This window comes from Erpetoichthys calabaricus, chromosome 4 (genome assembly GCF_900747795.2).
Source record: "Erpetoichthys calabaricus chromosome 4, fErpCal1.3, whole genome shotgun sequence".
NCBI lineage: Eukaryota > Metazoa > Chordata > Cladistia > Polypteriformes > Polypteridae > Erpetoichthys > Erpetoichthys calabaricus.
In genome coordinates this window covers 127855539-127879509 of record NC_041397.2, presented here as the reverse complement: position 1 = coordinate 127879509, position 23971 = coordinate 127855539, and the positions used below count along the sequence as shown (strand labels likewise).

Genomic DNA, 23971 nt, shown 5'->3' with positions numbered 1-23971 from the left:
ATGCAGTTTACCAACTTTGTTTGATGACGAAAATGCCTGCAATACATTGATGCCATTTTTTCAAGGGGCTGACGAGAAAAAGAAAGGACGCATTAAGTGTTTTAAGAGGCGAACTGCATGGCTGTAGATTACAAAGTTTAAAACAAAGAAGTATTTTGGACTTTCTTAGAAAATACTGTAGTATATTGTACTTAATGTATATGTTCATTATGGGCTAAATGTTTTTTTTTTTTTTCAATAAATCACTATTACATTAATAGACTGAGTCTTATAACGAGCAAATAGTGTTAGTCCTGTCAAACTCTCTATAACCAAGTTTGGCTGTATTTTGCTACATGCCTGTTCTTTCTGCGCCAAGACTCTGCACTTTTTTAAAAGCAATATCATTCCCCAGCTAGGGGCTGTTGTTGGCTTCTTTTCCATTAAGTGCAAAAAACACATGTATGACTTCTTTGAGACAGCAGTCCTCCTCAGAATCAGTAGTAGTAGTAGTGAAGATTAGAAGATGCTACTCCGCCATATTCTCATCAGTGTAATGCCTTGCTCAAAGCATGACTAATATAAGATCTACTTTCTTTTTCTCAAATTATTATGGCAACCTTTAATGGAACGAATAGTACTGGACTTTTTGTCCAGCATGCACTGTATGGCCCTGACTAGGGAAAGGTCATACTGCAAGTGCAAAAATGAGAGATATGGTGGAAACTATGAGAATTTTTCGGGATTCCATTTCGTGTTTGCGCATTATTTTGGACAGGAACAATCTGTTTGCATTTTCCAAAGGATGGCTTGTTTTGTCAAGATAGCTTTCTTTCAAATGTAAATAAGCATTTTTTCCCTTTTCTTCACAGTCCCATTACAGCTTGGCTTCATGTGTTTGAATCTCCTGCTGACTCGATTTGTAGACTGATTTATAATTAACATGAAGCAAAGCTTAGCCTGTATTTTGCACTATGTGTCATGCTCTGTCTATTACACACCACCGATATTTTCTGTGGAAACCAGAATTGTGAAAAAAGTTTCTTGTTATACTGTAGGTCAAACATGATCCATGTAACCTTTAATCTGTTTTCATTGCTTGGCACTACACTGTGCTGCCTGAAGTTAAAATATACAATTTTAATTTCAGTTTTACTTTTTTATAAACAGACCAGTTTCATATTTGAATGTGTTTATTGGAGTATTCTACAAAGTGAGGCAAAACATAATTTTTTTATACTAAGATCAGTTGGTTGTTTAGCTAGAGTATATGAAAATTTAATAAAGGTGTGCATTTTCTAGTAAAGGATAGTGATAAATTCTCATGTTGAATCAATTGCCCTGGATTTCTGTTTATATTTCAATATATGCAAAAATCTTTTTAATATGAAGCATAAATTTATCTGAAGTATTAGTATAGATGACAGCCCTATAGTGAATAGATAAAAGTGCTTAATACTGTAAACAGCATCCCAGTAGAAAATTAACCTATTGGTTCATAGTCTTTTGGAATAAACAGACTCTGAATACCATATTATGACCAACTGGCTTCCCTCAAAGTTTTTGAGCCCTACAGTATTGTACCACATTTGCTTCTCCCTCATCCAGTGACTGTCACTATTTATGGTAAAAGCTGCCAGCTACTTGGATAAAAATGTATGAATAACTGTAAATTACTGCCACTCCTTTCAAGTATCAGAAGCTCTGCTAAGTATATAGAAGTGATTGTTTTTAAGCCAGTATTTAACTTGTGAAACAGATGGAAATAAGTTACACTAGCAGGCAAATTTTTCAGTAGCAGAACATTTGAAGACAATATAGCTGAGAGCAAGGTAGTATTAGATAAATTAATGTAAAGGTGAAACTTTCTACTTCTGGTAATTACATGTGCAGCAGAACTGTGAATTTGCTTAAGTCTGAAAATTCATCTCTTTGAAAAGTTCCTGAATAAACCATTACAGAAGGAAATTTTATTTGAAATGAGTACACAAGTTAACCGTTCTGTATCCCGCATACAAAAATATTAATTATGAGTGCTATACTATATATACTGATACCATGGCGAGCTCTGTAAGCCGTGCTGTTTCGTTGAAGGACAGGTGTGGGGCAGACTGACTGGCAGGATGATGGCTGACCTGTTGCTGCATCCAAACGGTGCCATCTTTCGCCTTTACGCCTGGTGTGGCTGCGTTGTTCTTATATGTTAGTGAAAGTTTCTTGGGGGTGGGGGGGGGGGCTTCTGTTCTTTATCTCTGATGTAGAACCCTCATCCTCATCTGAGTTCACCTCTGCTGTAGCACGTCTTTATCTGAAAACAGCAGTGTCAGATTTGGGTGAGCGTGAAAGTGACTGAGAGAATAAAACTGAATAAATAAATTAATTAATTAAATACATAAACGCTATCTTTTACAGGTACAGTACCATAAATTTACACCAGCTGTTACAGACTCAGATCAAATGTATGTTTTTATTCTATAATAGTAAGAATAAGAGCAGCTCACTACTCAAAACAGAAACGTCTGGGATCGAACCATGAACGTCTTGATTACGAGTCAGCAGTTCTTACCGCTGCACCACCAAAGCGGTCTTACTAAAAGCGTATCAATGTTGCACACTAACGCAAGTTTTTTTTTTCTGCAGTTACTGTATGTTCTTGAATAAAAGTGCACTTGTTTTGTTTTATTTGTACCTTGTGTGAAAGTGTTTATTTGACATTTGGACTTCAGGCTTCACACATTATATACTTCATGTCTACATTTTGTCAATTATTACTAAAACATGAAAAACGTTTCTGTTTTAACAATGTATTTACATAGATTGTTGTAGACACGGAACACTCATGAAATGCATGTATTCTAAATAACGATATATTATTTACACTATACAACTCCTGGCACCTCACATGCAGGTAAACAGACTTGAGCTGAGGGAACTTTCTGCCGTTTCTGCGTTGTTGGGGGGATGGGATAGCGGGCTGCTTGTGTTGATCGACACATTTACCACACAAAAGACGCTGACGAAGAGGTGTGAACGGATTTAAAGTGGGCCGGGATTATGAGTTTTTTCGTAGGCTTTGGTAATTCTGGTGTTAAATGATCTTTTTGTGCTGAGGTACCTTCATGCTGGTTGACTGTATAATTTGTGTACTGCATTGTAATATTTTGCATAACAAAACAATTACACTATATTACATTTTCTGCAACAAACTGTTGATATTTGTTGAAGGAAACAGTTCAGATTTGCATCTTTTGCACTAGCAATAAATACGCTTTCTTGGGTGTGCACACATACACATTTACAACAGGAAAAATACTGGGCAAATACCAATGCAAAGAAGCAATTAATCTGAACTTTATAAGAATAAATGGAAGGTATTGAAACCCTTAATCATGCTGTACATTCAACATTGAAAGGATTATGATGCTTCACCTAGTTGTCACTTCTGTCATAATTCACACATTAGGGATGCATTCCAATTTGTACATCTACTGTCTACTAAGGCTACATTCAGACTACAGTCCAGTTTTTCAGTTCCAATTTTTGGCTCATGTCTGTTTTGTTTTTTTGCCCAAATTTTTTAAGTGATTCAAATTAAATATTATTGCATACTGAGCTTTAACCTAAAATTGCATATCAGACAGAAGTGACCTGAAATAACAGACAACTAAGAATTCCAGCTACATGCTTGTTAATGACATGCTATCTTCAAATTGATTGCAATGCAGGGCATCAGTGAATTCTTTAACTCATGATGGCAAGTCCTCAAAGGTGTTTTGTGGTCTTTCTGCAAGACTGTCTCAAAAATATATATTTGAAGAATGCCTTTACAGGAAACATGAAGCAATTGAGATGTATGATTTTTTTTTTTTGGTGCACTTCACAATTCTCTAAAAAGACTGAATATGTGTCAGATACATGGGGAAAAGTTGTCATTGAATAGCAATGGAAATGTAAACAAAGAGTTGTGAGGGTAGCTTGTTATTTAAAGCTCCAGAAAACTAGGTAGCTTACATTGATCGTAACAGCACATTCTAATTTTAACATGTAACCCCATAAACTGGAAATATATTATGTTTGGAATGATGAACTAAACTGACTAGCCTAACATAATCACAAAATTAAGAGAAAGCAAAGTATAATTATCTTTAAACATTTACCTATTATGTTTGTTTACTTTATTCCTGCTAATATAAGTAAAGAATACAATATTGAAAGACAACATTTGTAGAGTTTTATTCAAGTTTTAACATAAGCATGTTTGAGAGATGCTTCTACTTGCAGAACTTTCAGAGATACTTTTTATTTATAGTCAGAGAAGCAAAGAACACTAAGCCTAAGCAGAAGATAGACGCGCCAACATGGTATTTTCAAGGCCTTATCAAATTGAAAGAACCAGGAGCCATTGCTATTTAACACACGCTAATGTGAAAATATTACAAAGCACTTTCATATGTTGTATCCCGTCCAAGTAAGGTTCCAGACTTGCAACATTGTGCGCATGTTTGCAGAGCTTAGAATTATGAAAAATGCTTTAGAAATTACATGGGAGGTCTAAAGTATAAACATGTAAATTAGTATGTAATTAAAAATATATAATATACATAAATGAGCTGAGTTGGCACTTGTATGTTGTATAGTCCCCTCCATAGTTATTGGCATCCCTGGTAAAGATTAGTAAAAAGAGTTGAAAAAAATACCACCTTTTTGGTGAAACTCACACTGAAAAGAAATTAGAGAAATCCAGCCTTTAATTGAAGCAATTTATTCTGTGGAGAAAAAAAGAATTCTATGTATCTATCTATCTATCTATCTATCTATCTCTCTCTCTCTCTCTCTCTCTCTCTCTCTCTCTCTCTCTCTCTGTGTGTGTGTGTGTGTGTGTGTGTGTGTGTATATATATTTATTTATGTATTTATGTATTTATTTATTTTATTTTTTTTATTTATTTTTTTTTTCTCTGCAAAATCAGAAGATATCCAGCTCCACTTTCAGCTCAGAAATGGCAGAAACCACTGGGAGTCTGGTACAGTCTTGAGTAGTCTTTTCGGAAGTGGTCTTTATTAAAATGTTGTGACCAGAAAGCCATTTGGAAAAAAAGCCAAATGATTCACCTGTTCATGAAAACACAAGAACTTTGGTGCAGAAAAATTGTAGCAGGTGCTTTGGACTGAGGAGTCATAATTTGAAATTTTCTCTTTAACAGGTCTGCCAAAGAGCTAGTGAACGGTATATGAATGAATGTCTGCAGGCAACAGTAAGGCACAGTGAAGGCTTGCTGCAGGTTTGGTGCTGCAATTATGTTGGTAATTCAATCAAAGTGGATGGTCCCTTCAGTTTTGAAAAGTACAGAAAAATTCTTATCCATCATGCAGTACCATCCAGGTAGTATCTGATAAGTCCCAATTTCACTCTGCAGCATGACAATGGCCAAAATCATAAAAACAAAATCTGCAGTGAAAATAGGAACAGGGAATCTTGCAAAAGACCCCACAGAGCACTGATCTCAACATCACTGAACGAGTCTGAGATTACATAGACAGACCGAAACAAGTAAGACACTCAAAGTCTGCAGTAAAACTGGCAAGTTCTCCAAGAGGCTTGGAACAACCTACCTTGCGAGTACCATCAGAAACTACATGCAAGTAGACCTAAGAAAATTGCTGCTGTTTTTAAGACAAACGGTGATCACACCAAACATTGATATAATTCACTTTTATATTTTTACTGTAATTTCTAAGAACTTTATTTATAGTAAAAACTATGCATTGCATTAATTTTGAAATCATTCCTGCTTAACAGCGTTTTGACAGGTTGTGTGTGTATATTATGTGTATGTGTGTTATAGTGTGTGTGTGTGTGTGTCTTTGCCGCTCGCGTTGTGAAGAGGGGGGTGAACGCACCCCAAGGAGACGCAGTCGCTCCTCCGAAACCCGCTCTTAAATGGTGATACAGTGGGAAACTAATAGTTTTTTTTTTTTTTTTTAACCTCCTCTTTGCATGATCAGCTGCTGGCTTGCTGTTGCTGCCGTGCCACGTGATCTGCATCTTGCACAGCACTATGAACATTTAAAAGCCTGTACGGCAGCTGTTCTACTCTTTGTCTTTTATTTCCGACCCCAGGCGTGATTAAATCTTTTGGCACAAAGTGTCATCTCGCATGATGCATGTTCTTGATATTTTTTAGTTTAAAATTTAAAAACAGAATAAGAATCTGAAAATCTAACAACATCACATTAAAGTTCGATAAATTCTGAAAAGAATGATACCAAACATATATGTAGGTTTTAAAATATGACCAATTTAAAGTGTGACATAAAAAGTCACATAAAATCGATTCACAAAATCGTTGCACTTTTCAGCTTAGGATTTTACATATATAGAGTAGATATATTTTGTCTATGTCTGGATATAGTGTAGATATAATTAATGATATGTCAGTCATTTACTTTACTAGACCTTTGTGGGTGTTTTGACTAAAATCTCTCTTGGCCACCTCTGGCAGTATGTGCATGGGGACTGAAATACAGATCTCTCTTCTCACCGTACTCAACTTAAATGGGACTTAGAAATAAAATTTTAGATTAAAATAATTTGAGTGTGTTTTGTTCCCCATACATAAATCTTAACTTTGTTTTCAAATTACAACTCACTATTGAAGGTGTACTGTGCCAAAATTCAACCGGTGACAATGAACACAGCATGACAAGCCGGAAGCTGTGCCTCGATTAGGTTAGAAATGTGCAGTGGCAAGGTTAGACACAAAGTGTCCATAAAATCATTAATTTGGCAGTAATTGTTGGTAAGTGAAGAAACCAGCTTTCTTTTATTTGCTATGATGTGTTTAACACTAGAATTACCAAAGCCTACAAAAAAAATCCGTCCCACCTTAAATCCCTTCGCACCTCTTCTTCAGCGTCTTTTGTCCTGTAAATGTGTTGATAAGCAGCAAGCAGCCTACTATCACATCCCCCCACTGCCGCACAGTTTTCTTAGCTCATTTGTTTACCTGCGTGTCAGTTGCTTAGAGTTGTATAGAGTGAGAAGTCGAGCAAAATGACACCTTTTATAAATACTATATCGTTATTTGGAACACATGCATTTCATGTGTGTTCCATGTCTACAACAATCTATGTAAACACATCGTTAAAACAAACGTTTTTCATGTTTTAGTAATAATTGACAAAATGTAGACATGAAGTGTATAATGTGTGAAACCTGAAGTCCAAATGTCAAATAAACACTTTCACAAAAGTTACAAATATAACAGAACAAGTGCGCTTCTATTGAAGAATATAACTGCAAAAAAAGAACCCACGTTAGGGTGCGACATTGACACCCATTTGCTACGACTGCTTCAGTGGTGCAATGGTATTAACTGTTGACTGGTAGTCAAAACTTCATGGGTTTGACCCTGGACGACTCCATTTTGAGAAGTGAGTTGCTCTTATGCTTACTATTTTAGGATAATAACATGCATTTGATTTGAGTCTGTAACAGCCGGTGTAAATTTATGATACTTGTAAAGGTTAGCTGTGTTTTGTTTATTCAGTTTTATTCTCTCAGTTGCGTTCACGCTCCCCCCACCCAACACCCCATACCCATCCCCCGATCACGCCCCCCCCCCACCCCCCGATCTGACACTGCTGAGAGGTGAACTCAGATGATGACGGAGGTTCTACATCGGAGAAAGAATGCACATCACACTTTTGCCGTTGCTGTACTTTGTATTTGTACATGGGAAGCTCTGCAGTCTTCTTGTAACTTTACGCTGTAGGAAGTAAGTAAATAAATCAAGGTAAATAGATAAATAACATTCAATCTAGCTCTTATATACAAAGTACAGCCACTGCTGCTTCCACACATCTGTTATCTCATCACTTGCTCAAAACAGGCAAAACAAATGCTTTTTGGCTCAAATATTTAAAATTGTAATTTCTTCCCGAATTATGAATGTGAACATAAATATGAAACCTGAAGACTCATGTTTGTTAGTTTGTCTGTGTATGTGCTGATACTAACAGAAGTAACTATTTTAACAATATTTCAGCCAAAAAGCATATGTTTCGAGAAAGCAACTGTATAACAGACATGTGGGTAATGTAACGTGAGGGTTTTTTTTTTTTTTTTTTTTTTTTTTTAAATCCGCATTTACTTTTGTTCAGCACTTGTCCCTATTGACTTCTGTAATGTGGTAAACTTATGTTTTCTTTCTGCATGAGACCGCCATTTTAAAAATAATTTTCATGTAGAACTACACGCTAGCATTACTAAGACTTCTTCTGGGATTAGTAGTTCAGGTTTGTCCAGTTTAGTTTGTTAGCCCCATGTTGTCCTAAGTTTAAAAATCGAAAGGAATTTTGTGTGTTTGGCTAGTTATAATATACAAATAAGCTGTATTTTTTGGAAGGTTCTATAATTTGTTCTGTTAACACTATGAGCATTTTTATTCGCTTTTTCAGGTATGAATGTGAGGAGTCGTTTACAACACTGAATGTAGATATAAGGAACCACCAAAACCTCTTGGACTCCATGGAGCAGTATGTTAAAGGAGACTTGTTAGAGGGTGCCAATGCCTACCACTGTGAAAAATGCAACAAGAAGGTACATATAATTTTGTTTAAGGACATGTTTATAAATTTATGTATAGTATCTTTTTAAATCACATTTCATTAATATACTGTTTGTATGCATAAGATGCAAAATTTAACCATGTTTCACAAACTTATAGATATTTTAATTGCTGCATTAGTTCTGCTAAGACAAATTAAAGTATGGGACAGAAAAAATATTCTGTAGTGGCTTATATTAATCATAAAGATCTTTTTGTGACTGTTACCAATATGCTGGCACATACTGCTCAATATAACACAGTGGCAGGGCCAGAGCACTACTAATAGAGTGGCAAGGGGCTTGTTTTGAAATCTGGACCAGTTGCTTTTAGTTTGGAGTTTGAATTTTCTTCCAGCATCTGCATGGGTTTTACTTTGGGTACTCTGCTCAGGAACATACAGTCGTGAAAAAGTAAAAAAAAAAAATGTTTTCTTTTTTTAATATGTGAACCATCAAGATGAGATCTTCATTTAACTCCTTTTGGGTGGATTTCAACTTTTGACAAGATCAATGGGTTATGGAGGACATCCATGGGTAGAGGGAGATGTAAACGTTGACAAAATTCAACCTTGCGTTATAGGTAGACTTGCTTTAGTAGGACTGTTAGACTTGTTGACTTGACATCTAATCCGTGTGTGAGTAGCATAGAGTAAACATTGTCTAGAATGGCATTGACATTTGGCAAGAGAGAAAAACAAATAAAAAATATGCAAAATGTCATCCACTGAGAAATTTTGCTTTGCACATTATTTTGAATTGGATTCTGACTTGTCAGACTCCGATTTTGGTACAAGTGATCTGGAGATTAAGATCCAAAATAAAGGTGAGGTACCGGCATTAGCTGATCAGTCCCCAGCTGTTTCACCACTGCTGCTGCAGCCAGAGGCCTCTAGCACATGGCTCAAAACACTGCACGCTGCAACAGACGTTTTATGTTGATTTATCTGAGAAACCATTGCTTTTTGTGCTTTTCAGAAAATGGCCTGGCAGCTGCTCACTGCTGACTACCCCAGCCCCCGCGCTGTAGGAGCCAGCCACCATGTGGAGCATAGTGCAGCACACTTACATGCAGCAACAAACATTTTATGTTTATTTATGTGAGAAACTATTTTCCTTTTAGAAAACTGAGTTTTTTAGAAGAATATTCAACCTGGGAGAAAAGAAAAAAAAATAAGCCCTAAAAGAGTTAAACAATCTTTAGCTAAAGGTGAAACGGTCTTTAGCTAAAGGTGATGTAATTGCAGAAAAAAATTAAATATGACTTTACAATAATTTGTTAAACAAAAAAATAAACAAGATATGTCATTTCCATCTGTGAAAATACAAGATCTCCTTTGCTGTACAAGCTGGCATTGCCACTTTTGGTAGGGAAAAAACCTCAAAGAGGCACTTCCTGTAAATGTCTACCTTTCTCTAACATAAAGTGGGGTAATGTTTTTTCCCACTCTTCCTTGCAGAATTCTTTCAGTTGAGCTATGTTTGAGGAGTGTCTTGCATGCACAGCTTGCTTCAAATAACCCACAGCATTTTGATGGGACTCATATTTGGGCTTTGACTTGGCCACTAAAGAACCCTCCATCTCTTTCTTTTCAGCCATTCTTTTGTTGATCTAATAGTATGTTTAGGTGCAAAGGATCAGAACATCCAATTGTAATTTTTGGAGTAGTGATTAATGTTTATTTTGTTTGTTTAAATGGACTATAAAATGTAAGTGTTGCATGATGTTTGTTTGTATCCCCTATTTATAGATAAAGTTTAAATGAATATCAAATCTTGATATCTCCACATATGTTAAAAAAAGGAAACATTTCATGGGGTGTTCTTACTTTTTAACACTTTACATTGGTTTTGAACTGCCTGAATTGGGACAGCATTACCTTTTCGATTACAAGTTAAATGACAGAGGGAAGATTATTCCATATTTAGCACAACATGTGGTGGGTTGTGTCTCATTAAACATTAATGCAGAAATGCTGCTTCTTGTTAAAGTGCAAGGCCATCTTTATTATGGTTTTAGGATTTTAGCCTACTGCAGTTTTGATTTTATTTTGACTTGGCTTTTTGTGACATGTTCAGGGCTTGGGCTACTTTTAATCTCTTAGTTAAAGCTGTAGTTTAAGATTTTAACTGCTGAGTTTACTAATAAGCAAATGAATTTCACTGTTTGTTTGGCATAATAAGTGAAGACATCCATTGTTCCTTCATAATGCTTAAATAACCTTTATTAGTTTAAGATTTTTAGTCTTGACTTTGAGTTAAGGTTAGGATTAACTTTCCTATTATGTTAATCTGTAATATGCATTTATTTTTTAGGTGGACACAGTGAAACGCCTTCTTATTAAAAAGTTACCTCCAGTTCTTGCCATACAGTTGAAGCGGTTTGATTATGACTGGGAAAGGGAATGTGCAATCAAATTCAATGATTATTTTGAATTTCCACGGGAATTGGACATGGAACCTTATACTGTGGCTGGAGTTGCAAAGCTGGAGGGGGATGAAGTAAATCCTGAAAATCAGATCATTCAGAATGAGCCCTCTGAAAATGAGCAGCCAAGGAGCACTAAATACAGACTTGTTGGTGTTCTTGTACATAGTGGACAGGCTAGTGGAGGACACTATTATTCGTACATAATTCAAAGAAATGGTGGAGATGGTGAAAAAAACCGGTGGTACAAGTTTGATGATGGAGATGTGACAGAATGCAAGATGGATGATGAGGAAGAAATGAAAAATCAGTGCTTTGGTGGAGAATACATGGGAGAAGTTTTTGACCACATGATGAAACGCATGTCTTACAGACGACAGAAAAGGTGGTGGAATGCATACATACTTTTTTATGAGCGCATGGACACTCTAGATAAAGACAATGAACTTGTTAAGTACATTGCTGAACTGACTATAACAACAAAACCCCACCAGATTAAGATGCCATCTGCCATAGAGCGAAGTGTACGAAAGCAGAATGTGCAGTTTATGCATAATCGCATGCAGTACAGCCTGGAATATTTCCAGTTCATAAAGAAACTTCTGACCTGTAACAGTGTCTATTTAAGCCCACCTCCAGGTTGGTACTCTTTTCATGTAATTAATAACATGCATTTTTTTCCTTTATTTTTTAATGTTTGAATTCTTGATAAAATTTTATATATCATTAAAATTTGTTTTTAACATTATTTTTCCCTTAGTCGGGCATGTTATAGTATAGTGTAGTAGTATAGGAAAACAAACTAATTCACAGAGGTATAGGGAACTTCGACCTACAATGCTCGATACCTTTCAACACCACAGTAAAAGAATAAATCCCATTCAGTGACTTTTTATTTAAGTACTTCCTTTATTGAAGTGAATGATACTGTGCCTTTTTTCTGTAATACAATATAAAGTATATAAATACTAACAGTGACAAAAACTTTTAAATACTGATGTATATCTGTCAGCTAGTTACCTATCATTTAAGTAAATAAGTATTGGCATTCTATAATATCAAACACAATACAGGGCTTCAACTTAAATGTGTGGCAGATGTGGGTATCCCCACGGTGTTAAATGAAATGGGGGGCATCCTCATAAGTTACCTGATTTGTTTTAACATGTGCACATTCTAAATTTATTCTTTCTTTTTGTCCGGTAACTGAAAAATACTGCTTAAAATTGACATTCAACATAAAAATTTACACATTGTTATGTGTGTACTTTTGAATTTGTAAATTCCAACATAATTCAGGATATTTCCATTTAAATTCTTCAAAGCTTTTATGGTAACAAAATGCTTTTAAAGCTTGGCTTATCAGTGAACCCACTCTGCTAAGTTTGTAAGATTTGCTAATGTAAAGTTTCATATTTGCATCATTAGCTGGTTAAAAAAATGTTCTTGTAAATAATTATTCACAGATGAGTCAAATTAATTCACATTTCAAATGTCAGAAACTGATAATGCTTTAATTTTCCAAATTTTTCTCTTCTTTTTTTACATTTGTAAAAACTTTAAAGATTCCTGTATATAATCAAACTTCTCAGTTTTACATTAATCAATTATTTCTGAACTCATGTTAAACAGCCTTTGTTTGATGTTTTCAGAGTTTCTTGCACGAGTGATAACACCTTTTTACTTTTGCCTGTGTAGAAATCCAGAATTAGAAAATTACTTGGGCTGTTGTTTACCTAAACTCTAAAAATTTATTAAGTGATACAGCATTACATTCTTCAATATACCACTGAAATAATTATGTGTGCTTTCACTTATGGGTTTTGTTAATGACCATAAGTTTACCTTCAAAAGCCACGCAACTGACACAAATTCAGTGTTTGCAGATTTGTATTTAGCAGTGAAGTATATACTGTTTTCCTGTCCTGCTAATTGTGTGTTTTGGCAGTTACGCATTTCCGATTTTGTATTAGTTGCAAGAGAGCTTTTGTGCTTCATAGCAGTGAAACACTAGTAAATTTTATTTTGGTATTAACAAGTGGAGCAGCTCATGTCATCATCATGATGCATGTGCAACTGTTTGTTGTTGCTGTTGTTGTTTTTTTAAGCATTGCCTGTACTTCCACATCCCTCAATCCTATATGCTAAACTGTGATGCCAGTGAGGTTACCATTTTGAATAGTGAGCTGCTCTTATTGTTGTACAATAAAAACATACATTTGATTTGCATCTGTAACAGCCGGTGTAAATTTATAGTACTTATAAAAGTTAGCGTTTTTTTTTTTCTTTCAGTTTTATTCTCTGTCACATTCACGCTCCCAAAACCCAACCAACCCCCGCCCCAAACCCCCGATCTGACGCTGTTTTCAGATAAAAACGTTTTGTTATACCACCTCTTTATTTGAAAACCGTATCAGATCTTGTGTGTGAAAGGGACTGGGAAAACTGTGAATGTGTGTGTGAGTGGTGTGCGTGACTAGGAATGATTGTGGATGTGAGTTTTTTTTTTTTTTTTTTTTTTATTTAGTTTTATTCCTGAGTGTTCCTGCTCACGCTGAATTAGTATACACCTTCTGGTCCATGTTGTCAAAGCTGCACTGACAATAAAGAGAGACATAGGTAAATTTAACATTTGGAATAATTCATTTTATGACCTGTATAGTACATTTTGGAAACATTGTTGTACTAATGCAACATTATTCATATTCTTTCACATACCTTCATGCAGTTGTAGTCCATGACTGTGTTTGTGTGTTTTTTTTTCTCCCTCCTCCAAGAACTTGCCCAGTCTTCACATTTTGGTGCATGGTGATGTTTCTTTTGTACTCCATGAGATGTAGAGGACAGAATAGTACAGAGAGGTCAGTTCCGCACTATATGCAATCATCAGATTCAAATGTGAACTGTTCCCATACACCCAAGGACCGTCCTCCTTACATTTACGACTATGTACCTGTAGGACATGTGTGTGTCAGATTGACTGGCAGAACAACACCCAACCTCTTGCTTCATCCAAACGGTCCCATCTTTTTTCCTTTACACCTGGTGCAGCTGCATTGTTCTTATGTGCGACTGGATGTTTCTTATGGAGAGGGCTTCTGTTCTCTTTCTCTGATATAGAATCCTCATCTGAGTTCACCTCTGTGTCTTTCTCGTCATCTTCCTCGATATCAAAAATAAGTTCCTCGCCACCGTTTGAGTCACAATCATCCATTTCTTGCAGTAGACCCAAAGCCTCCAAAGGGGACAACCTCCTCTTTTGTGACAGAGCAGTGGCCATTGCGGTATCTGTTTGCTGAACAAGATACCAAGCACAGCTGATTCACCCACGGTTTTGTGTCAGTTTTTATCTCGCCACATCAGAGAATTCCCTGAAATTTTCAGCTCCATTATCTCAAAACACCACTCACATTCACAGTAACTCCCAGTTACATGCACCACTAACACCCACGCCCACATCAGAGAACTTCCAGTTCCATTGTCTCACAACACTACTCATATCCACAATTATTCCCAGTCAAGTAAATGTTTTTTTATCTGAAAACAGCGTCAGGTAGAGGGATTGTGGGAGCATGAACCTGAGCTGATAGAATAAAACTGGAAAAAAAATGCTAAATTTTGCCTGACCTGTACTGTACAACACATGTACTGTACAAGGCATGCACAGGGTCCACTGAGAAAAGAGGGGTGTTCACGGCTCACCTAGCAGAGAAACTTCGTCGTTGGTTCTTACAAGAAAGGGCGATGGAAAAAGAAAATAGGTTACAACATTGACAAGCTTCTGTTCCAAGACCTCTGCTTCCACCAGGAAAGAAAGTTCAGGGTCAGGTGCTCCTTCAGTGTAATAGGAACCACAGTATAGAGCGGTGTATACATTGCAACAGGTACACATGTCGTAAATGTAGGAAGGACGGTCCTTGGGCGTGTGGGAACTGTTCACATTTGAATTTGATGATTGTATATAGCGTGGAACTGACCCCTCTGTACTATTCTGTACTCTGCATCTCCTGGAGTACAAAAGAAACACCACCATGCACCAACATGTGGAGACTGCACAAGATCTGGGGGGAAAAAAAACGAACACTGTCACTGACTACAACCGCATGAAGGTATGCAAATGAATATAATGTTGCATTAGTGCAACAATGTTTCCTAAATGTGCTATACAGGTCATAAAATGAATTATTCCAAATGTCATATTTACCTATGTCTCTTTTTATTGTCAGTGCGGCTTTGACATCATGGACCAGAAGGTGCATACTAATTCAGCGTGAGCAGGAACACTCGAGAATAAAACTGTATAAAATAATTCACATCCACAATCATTCCCAGTCACGCTCACCACTCACACCCACATCCACAGTTTTCCCAGTCCCAGTCTCGTTCACACACAAGGTCTGCCACTGTTTTCAAATAAAGAGGTGGTATAACAAAACAGATCAGGGGTTTGGGGCAGGGGTTGATTAGGTTTTGGGAGCGTGAATGTAACTGAGAGAATAAAACTGAAAAAAAAAAAAACTAACTTTTACAAGTACTATAAATTTTCACCAGCTGTTACAGATGCAAATCAAATGTATGGTTTTATTGTATAATATTAACAATAAGAACAGCTCACTACTTAAAACGTTAAATCTGGGAGACAGCCAGTGACTTCTTGATTAGGAGTCAGCAGTTCTTACCGCTGCACCACCCAAGCAGTCATGTCATTGACTTACCCTTAGGAAACTTCTTTGTCTTCGTTTATGTTCTTGAATAAAACCACACGTGTTTTGTTATACTTGTACCTTTTGTGAAAGTGTTTATTTGATATTTGGACTTCAGGCTTGACACATTATACACTTTGTCTGTATTTTGTCAATTACAGTGGGCCCTTGACTTATGAACTTAATTCGTTTTTGCGAGGGCTGGTTGTAAGTCAAGACTATTTTTCCCATAAGAAATAATGGAAATACCCATAATGCGTTCCAAACCTCCCAATGCAACACTTACTTAACCTTTTCATAATAAAAAAGGGTTGTATAATGTGCATAATTTACCAAAACACCAATAATTTTTCTAATGTACTAACCAAAAAGTTATAAAAAGTGCCTTACCTACCAGAAACAACAATTTCATACTGTACTCACCATTTAATTTGACATCTTTGGGCTGCAGGAAGGGAGGAGGAGGAGAATGAAACGGAAGGTTTTTTAACACTAGAATTACCAGAGTCTACTAAAAAACTCGTAGATCCGGCCCACCTTAAAACCGTTCTCACCTCTCTTTTGTCTTCTAAATGTGCCAATTAAGACGAGCAGTGAGTGGAAATAATAGATCGCTAATTGGAATACATGCATTTCATGCGTGTTCCGTTTCTACAGTAATCTGTGTAAACACATTGCTAAAACAGAAACTTTTTCATATTTTAGTAATAAATGTTACAAAATGTAGGCATAAACTATAGAATCTGTGAAGCCTGAAGTCCAAACATCAAATAATCACTTTCACAAAAGGTTCAAGGATGATACAACAGCTTCCGTGGCTTAACGCTACGGTTTGCTGACTTGGGGCACAGCTGCCCTACAGAGACCTGAGTTCGATTCCCAGCTTTGGAGAAAGTGTTTTTTTCCCTCAAATGGACATTAAATTTATAAATTGGTATGTACTGTAAATCGTTAAGTTTAAAATGTCAATCGCGGTTATTTCTGTTGATTAATTCATGCTTTTTTACTTAGAGTCAGAACAGGAGCTTTTTCAGCTTATTCAGCTTCTAATCTGACTCAAACAGCGCCAGTATAACTTCACACCCGATCTGAAGCTGTTCGTTTTCAAATAATATTGCATTACTTCGACGATGTTTTCTGATTGGTACTATTCGCGTCATAAAATGATTTCTTGAAAACATCACATATATTTGTGTCTTTCTTTTTTTAAAATATGCGTTGTAGCACGCAGCAACTGGCCACCTGCATGTTCTTGCGCACACTGAATAAGACAGCGCTATATGCAATCATCAGATTCAAATGTTAACAGTTATATAGCACGGAATGGAAATCAGCAGTTCTTAGCATTCCACCACGCAAGCTGTCATATCAACCGCCTACTGTAACTTGCTTTCTTTTTGCTTCGGTTATAGTCTTGAATAAAATAAGCACTTGTTTTGTTATACTTTTACATCAACATATGTTCCTGTGTTTGAGCGACACGGGCATGCTCAAAAAATACACGTATAATGCCACGAAAAGTGCATGCAGACACTTCAGTTCGCAAGCATCGGTACAATAATGCAGTCACAAGTACACTGCAGAGCTATAGTGCGTCTTTATGTGAAAACAGCAGTGTCAGATGGGGAGTGTCTGATGATTGCATATAGCGCTGAAGTTACTGCTCTTTACTATGCTTTCCTCTGCATGTCCTGAAGTACAAAATAAACGGCATACAGCAACACGTGGGGACTGGCAATATTGGGGGGAAAAAAAACACGCGGTCGTATGTATCGTGATACACTGAAGAGCTATAGCGTGTCTTTATGTGAAAACAGCAGTGTCAGATGGGGGGGGTTTGGTAGGGAAGGATCCTGAATACGACTGAGACAATGAAAAGTGAATAAAAAAAAATAAACAAAGCTAACCTTTACAAATATCATAAATTACACCGGCTGTTACAGGCTGAAATCAAATGTATCTTTTTTTTTCTAAAATAGTGAAAATAAGAACACTTCTCAAAAGGGAGTTGTGCAGGATCGAACACATGACCTTCTGATTTCCAGTCAGCGACTGATACTATTGCGCCACGGAAACAGTGATAGCTAATGAGTGTCAATGTCATACACTAAGGCGGCTTTTTTTGGCGGTGGCTTTTTTTGGTACCTTTTGTGAAAGTGTTTATTTGATCTTTGGACTTCAGGCTTCATAAATTATATAGTTTATGCCTACATTTTGTCATTTGCTACTAGAATATAAAAAACGTTTCTGTTTTAACAATATGTTTACACAGATTACTGTAGAAATGCAACACATATGAAATGCGTGTGTTCCAAATAACAGTCTATTATTTCCACTCTAAAACTCCGCTTCACTCCCAGATAATCAATCAAGGCATGAGCTGGGAAAAGTTCATTTACGTTCTAAGTCGTTGGGGGGATGGAATAGCCGGCTGCTGGCAGCTTGTCTTTATCAGTACATTTAGATGACAAAAGACGCTGGCGGAGAGGTGAGAACGGTTTTAAGAAGCGATTTAAGGTGGGCCGGATCTACGAGTTTTTTTGTAGGCTCTGGTAATTCTAGTGTTAAAGGCTTTCTTTAACTTGCGCTCAGGCATGTGTAATCATATCAGTAGTTTCTTTTGCGTTAATTTTAATCTCTTCCTGCCTACAAGTTATTCTGACGAGAATTTTTCTCAGCATTTCCTTGCGATAATACACTTTCAAGGTGCGAATGATGCCCAAATCCAATGGCTGAAGCGCTGCCGTGCACTTGGGTGGGAGGAATTCAACTGGAACTTTATTTAAATGTGGAAGCATGTTGTGGGCAGCACACTTATCAATCAGAAGCTGAATCGTCCTTTTTTTTTCTTCATATTGTGAGGTTTCTGAACTCTTTTGAGGACCCCCCCCCAATTCAATGGGGACAACACGCTGAAGTGCGTCCTGAAGTGCGATTGCCGCGTCTGTGGAAGCTTGTTTGTCCGTTGCTGGGCAGGGTAACAACAGAGCGCTGCAGTGAAGCGACACAGAAGCAAATCATAAAAGATCGGGGTCACGCTATAAGTCCCTGTCTTGCTCCCCAAAACACGAGGTTGAGTCTCAGTACTTTAGCAAAACCAGCTTTATTCAGCTTGAAACAGGAAAGTCATGCTTATTTATTGTAGCGTGATCAGCCTTTCTGCTATACACAGACACAGTAGATCAGTGATCAAGTTACCTGCATTTACAATGTTCCTTGCATATCACCCTTCGATATCTTTTCTGTTTGCTTTGGCTGAGAGACTCAGCACAGCTTTGAGCCGGCTGTTGCCCCAGCAACAGATAAACAGTCTTCCGTAGACGCGGAGTTTGGACTTCGGGACCCTCTTCGGTGTGTCGTCTAGTTGGGGGAGGTCCCAAGAAAGTTTACAAACCTGACATTTTCTTGAACGAGTGGCGCATTAATAGGAATGTTTCTTGAACGCGCATCACTGAACCACATAAAAACTGCTTTTTCGACGTCTTCAAATGCAGCAGTTCACATACGTTTTGCAACCCAAGATTTTTCTTCTTTTTTTGCTCGGTCTTTCAAGAAAGTTGACAGCGTCGATAGCAAAATTCCAAATTCACTGGCAACGTCTTTTTTTTCTTTTTGCCGCAATCGAGAGCTGCAAAAAAATGTAAAGTTTTTTTTTCTAATATGAACTGTTACCGTTTTTTCGTGTCTGCTGTTTCTATAGGAGGGTGACAATGAGTTAAATTCCAATGGATGTTTTTCAAATGTTGACGAGCAATAAGTAAAAGGTATCACTGAAATCCGCAGGAAATAAAAAAAGGCAAAAAAAAAACTACAAGGAAAGTCAGAAGAAAAAAAAATTTACAGTGTTTCTGTTTGGGGGGTTGTTGTGCACAACTGAGCTGCGGTACAGAATTAACTGCTCTGTGAATGATTCATTCAAGCATTTCAAGGTCTTTAGGGCACTTCGTTGTAATGAAAGTACCTGCTGAATGTACTTTGTAGTAACGAGATTTCTATAGACTCGCATCATATGAGGAAGTTGTCGGGAACATAAAAACACTTCGATGTAATGAAAATTTCGTTGTAAAAATATTAATTGTAACAGAATTTTACCTGTATATAGATAAATCATTGCACTGACCGAAATTACTTCCACAAACACATGTATCTGGGCTCCGACTGACGCTTACTAACACTCTTGGCTGTTTGTTTACAGTCGCGCAAGCGGATACACATGACCGCATTCAGGTCGTAATGCAAGATGTTGGTCGTAAATCAAAATAAAAATTTTGGTCGTAAATCAAGTTGTTCGCATGTCAGGCCGATCGTATATCAAGGGTCGACTGTATTACTAAAACATGAAAAAAGTTTCGGTTTTAGCGTTGTGTTTATATATAGACTAGCAAAATACCCGCGCTTCACAGCGGAGAAGTAGTGTGTTAAAGAGGTTATGAAAAAAAAAAAGGAAACATTTTAAAAATAACGTAACATGATTGTCAATGTAATTGTGTTGTCATTGTTATGAGTGTTGCTGTCTTTTATATATATAATATACACACACAGACACAAATAAACATATATATATATATATACATATCTACATATACACATATCTACATATACATACGTATATACACATCCACATAAACATATATATACATATACAAATTTACATATCTACATATATATATATATATATATATATATATATATAGACATACATATATACATACATACATTCACATATATATATATATATATATATATATATATATATATACATACATTGTATATAAACATATGTACTTATTGGCTCCTGTATTTAGGATATAGCAGGTTGGATAATGGACGGATGGACATCTGTATGCATAGCCGTATTTGCCCGTTTTCGTTTTTTTTCTTTGTTCAGTAATATTTCAGTAAACCCGGAGCTTGTCAGTTCAAATCCTGGTACTGACACCACTGTGTGACCGTGAGGAAGTCACTTCACCTGCCTGTGCTGCAAAAAACAAAAGTAATGTAACAAATTGTACCTCAGATGTTGTAAGTTGGTGGAATAAAGGCATAAGTAAAATAGATAAATATGTATTATACACATAGGAACTATTCATTTATTTTCAGTTAAGTCATCTGCAGCAAACTTTTATAAATGAGGGTTTCTCCTTTTTAGATCAAACTGTTTGTTCTTCATTGACGTTTTCTCTTGGAGAGCTTTTTTCATTTCATTGAAAATGAAAGCAGCAGCTGCCAAAATATGTAGCTTTCTTATTAATTTTTCAACATTGTGTAAAATAAATGTATAAAGTAACATAAAAGGTTTAAATACTGGTTATCCTTTTACACTAAAATATTACTAAAGAGATACAAAAAAAGTAAAATGAATATGTTGTTTTTCTTTAAGGAGATTAAATATTACTGAAGAAAGAAAAAAAAAAAAATTAAACAGCCAAATGGGGCTATGCATACGAACTTAAAAGGTTTAAATAAAACAGAAATATATATTTTATTTTTACTTGCTTAACTTGTGGAGGGTGTATCCTGTAGAAAAGCCCTAACTTTTTTCGTGAAAGCCCGTTGCAGTCAATAAGTCTTAAAAAAAACGTGTAAAGATATTGACAATAAGCTAAGTCATCTGCAGCAAAGTTTTATAAATGAGGGTTTCTCCTTTTTAGATAGTGCAAACTGTTTCTTCTTCATTGACGTTTTGTCTTGGAAAGCTTTTTTCATTTCATTGAAAAAGAAAGCAGCAGCTGCCAAAATATGTAGCTTTCTTATTAATTTTTCAACATTGTGTAAAATAAATGTATAAAGTAACATAAAAGGTTTAAATACTGGTTATCCTTTTACACTAAAATATTACTAAAGAGGTACAAAAAAAGTAAAATGGATATGTTCTTTTTCTTTAAAGAGATTAAATATTACTGAAGAAAGAAAAAAAAAATTAAACAGCCAAATGGGGCTATGCATACGAACTTAAAAGGTTTAAATAAAACAGAAACATATATTTTATTTTTACTTGCTTAACTTGTGGAGGGTGTATCCTGTAGCAAAGCCCTAACTTTTTTCGTGAAAGCCCGTTTCAGTAAATAAGTGTTAAAAACAGGTGTAAAGATATAGACAATAAGCTACGCAAACCCAGGAAGACATGGAATCGTTTAAATCAAGTATCATTACATCTTCCTTTCTTAAAGAGAAGTAAGGCAGTACTTATAAGCTTACATATTTATATATAGACATTCATATATATATACATATATATCTGAAGCCGTGCAAGCACACTCTTGAGAATGCAACGTATAGTTGTACAGAAGAAAAGCAATCTTGCCTCAAATGAATGGCAACCTTTTGTAGGTCTATGAACTTAATTTAAACTTTAGGTTTACACGGTGCTTTCTTTCCGAAGTACCTGCACTCATGAATATGTCTGTATGTGTCAGTCAGTCAAATCAACGCGCTTCGCACTCATGAATATGTCTGTATGTGTCAGTCAGTCAAATCAACGCGCTTCGCACCGGCGAAGTACCGCTTTTAAATTTTTATTAAGAAGAAAATAAAACGTTTTTAAATTGAAGGAAAATATACTAATAACAGTTTGTTAAGGATCTGTTTTTTTGTGAAGCTGCCTTTACTTGAGTGATCACTTCGACCTGACTTGGTGGCCAAGTATAAGCGTTACCTCGTAGGTAACCACCCATACAATCAGATTGTGAATCAGACTACGAATGCCGTGAATGTAATTACACACTCACTGCACTTGCTTACGGTAATCGAACCTCGGACGTCAGCGCTAGAGGGGCTTAGCAGCGGTGAAGTATTGCTTTTAAATTTTAATTAAGAACAAAAGAAAACCTCAGAGCTTCGATTCCCGAAAGGGAGTGAAGTGAGTGTCCGGTTACCTACCAGGTAACGCTTATGGCTGGACAGCAAGTGACGTAACATCAGCCACGGTGCCTTCAGTTGTGAGAAGCAGATCATAGAATGATTGAAAATAGTTTTGCATTCACCTTTTTAGTAAAAGGCGAGCTTTTAAGCCTGAGAAATCACCCCGTAAATGCACACGTTTAATTGCACATGTGTTAATATGTATGGTTACACAGTATTAAAAGACAGTGAACAACGTGATTTACCTTTGTTCCCGCGTTTGATAAAAGGCGAGCTTTTAAGCCTGAGAAATCACCCCGTAAATGCACACGTTTAATTGCACGTGTTAATATGTATGCTTACACAGTATTAAAAGACACTCAAAAATTAACGTCATTTACCATCAGCCACGGTGCCTTCAGTTGTGAGAAGCAGATCATAGAATGATTGAAAATAGTTTTGCATTTACCTTTTTAGTAAAAGGTGAGCTTTTAAGCATGAGAAATCACCCCGTAAATGCACACGTTTAATTGCACATGTGTAAATATGTATGGTTACACAGTATTAAAAGACAGTGAACAACGTCAGTTACCTTTGTTCCCGCGTTTGATAAAAGGCGAGCTTTTAAGCCTGAGAAATCACCCTGTAAATGCACACGTTTAATTGCACATGTGCTAATATGTATGCTTACACAGTATTAAAAGACAGTCAAAAATTAACGTCATTTACCTTCGTTTCCGCGTTTGACTCGTGCTGTAAATCTCTTCCTTGTTTTTAGTTCACGTGATTACGTAGGAGGCGTGATGACGCAATACGTGACTCCGCCTCCTCCATTAGAGTATATGGACAAAAAATATGTTCCAGTTATGACCATTACGCGTAGAATTTCGAAATGAAACCTGCCTAACTTTTGTAAGTAAGCTGTAAGGAATGAGCCTGCCAAATTTCGGCCTTCCACCTACACGGGAAGTTGGAGAATTAGTGATGAGTCAGTCAGTCAGTCAGTCAGTGAGGGCTTTGCCTTTTATTAATATGTATAGATCATTGTAGACACAGAACACACATGAAATGTATGTATGAAAAACATTTCTGTTTTAGTAATGTGTTTACATAGACGTTGTAGACATGAAGCACACATGAAATGCATGTATTCCAAATGACGATATATTATTTACCCTCTACAATTCTAGGTACCTCACTCCTAGATAAACCACTTGAGCACTGAGAATCATCTTTGTGACTTGAGCTGTGGCGGTTGGGGGGTATGGGATAGCAGGCTGCTTGTGCTGATGGACACATTTAAAACACAGAAGACACTGACGGAGGGGTGGGCTGGGATTATAAGCTTTTTCGTAAGCCTTGGTAACTCTAGTGTTAATTAAACATTTACCTTAAAATGTTATCTTTAAATATG

At 36.4% G+C, this 23971-nt stretch overlaps 1 protein-coding gene across 3 annotated transcripts in view; it reads left to right on the top strand.

The window, feature by feature from the left end:
* Positions 1 to 23971, top strand: part of LOC114651134 (probable ubiquitin carboxyl-terminal hydrolase FAF-X) — a 420397-nt gene that overhangs the window by 343541 nt on the left and 52885 nt on the right. For all 3 annotated transcript variants that reach the window (XM_051926098.1, XM_051926097.1, XM_051926099.1), the window contains exons 34-35: positions 8439 to 8580; positions 10903 to 11653. In XM_051926098.1, the coding sequence (XP_051782058.1) occupies positions 8439 to 8580; positions 10903 to 11653 (893 nt within the window). The remainder of the gene's footprint in view (positions 1 to 8438; positions 8581 to 10902; positions 11654 to 23971) is intronic.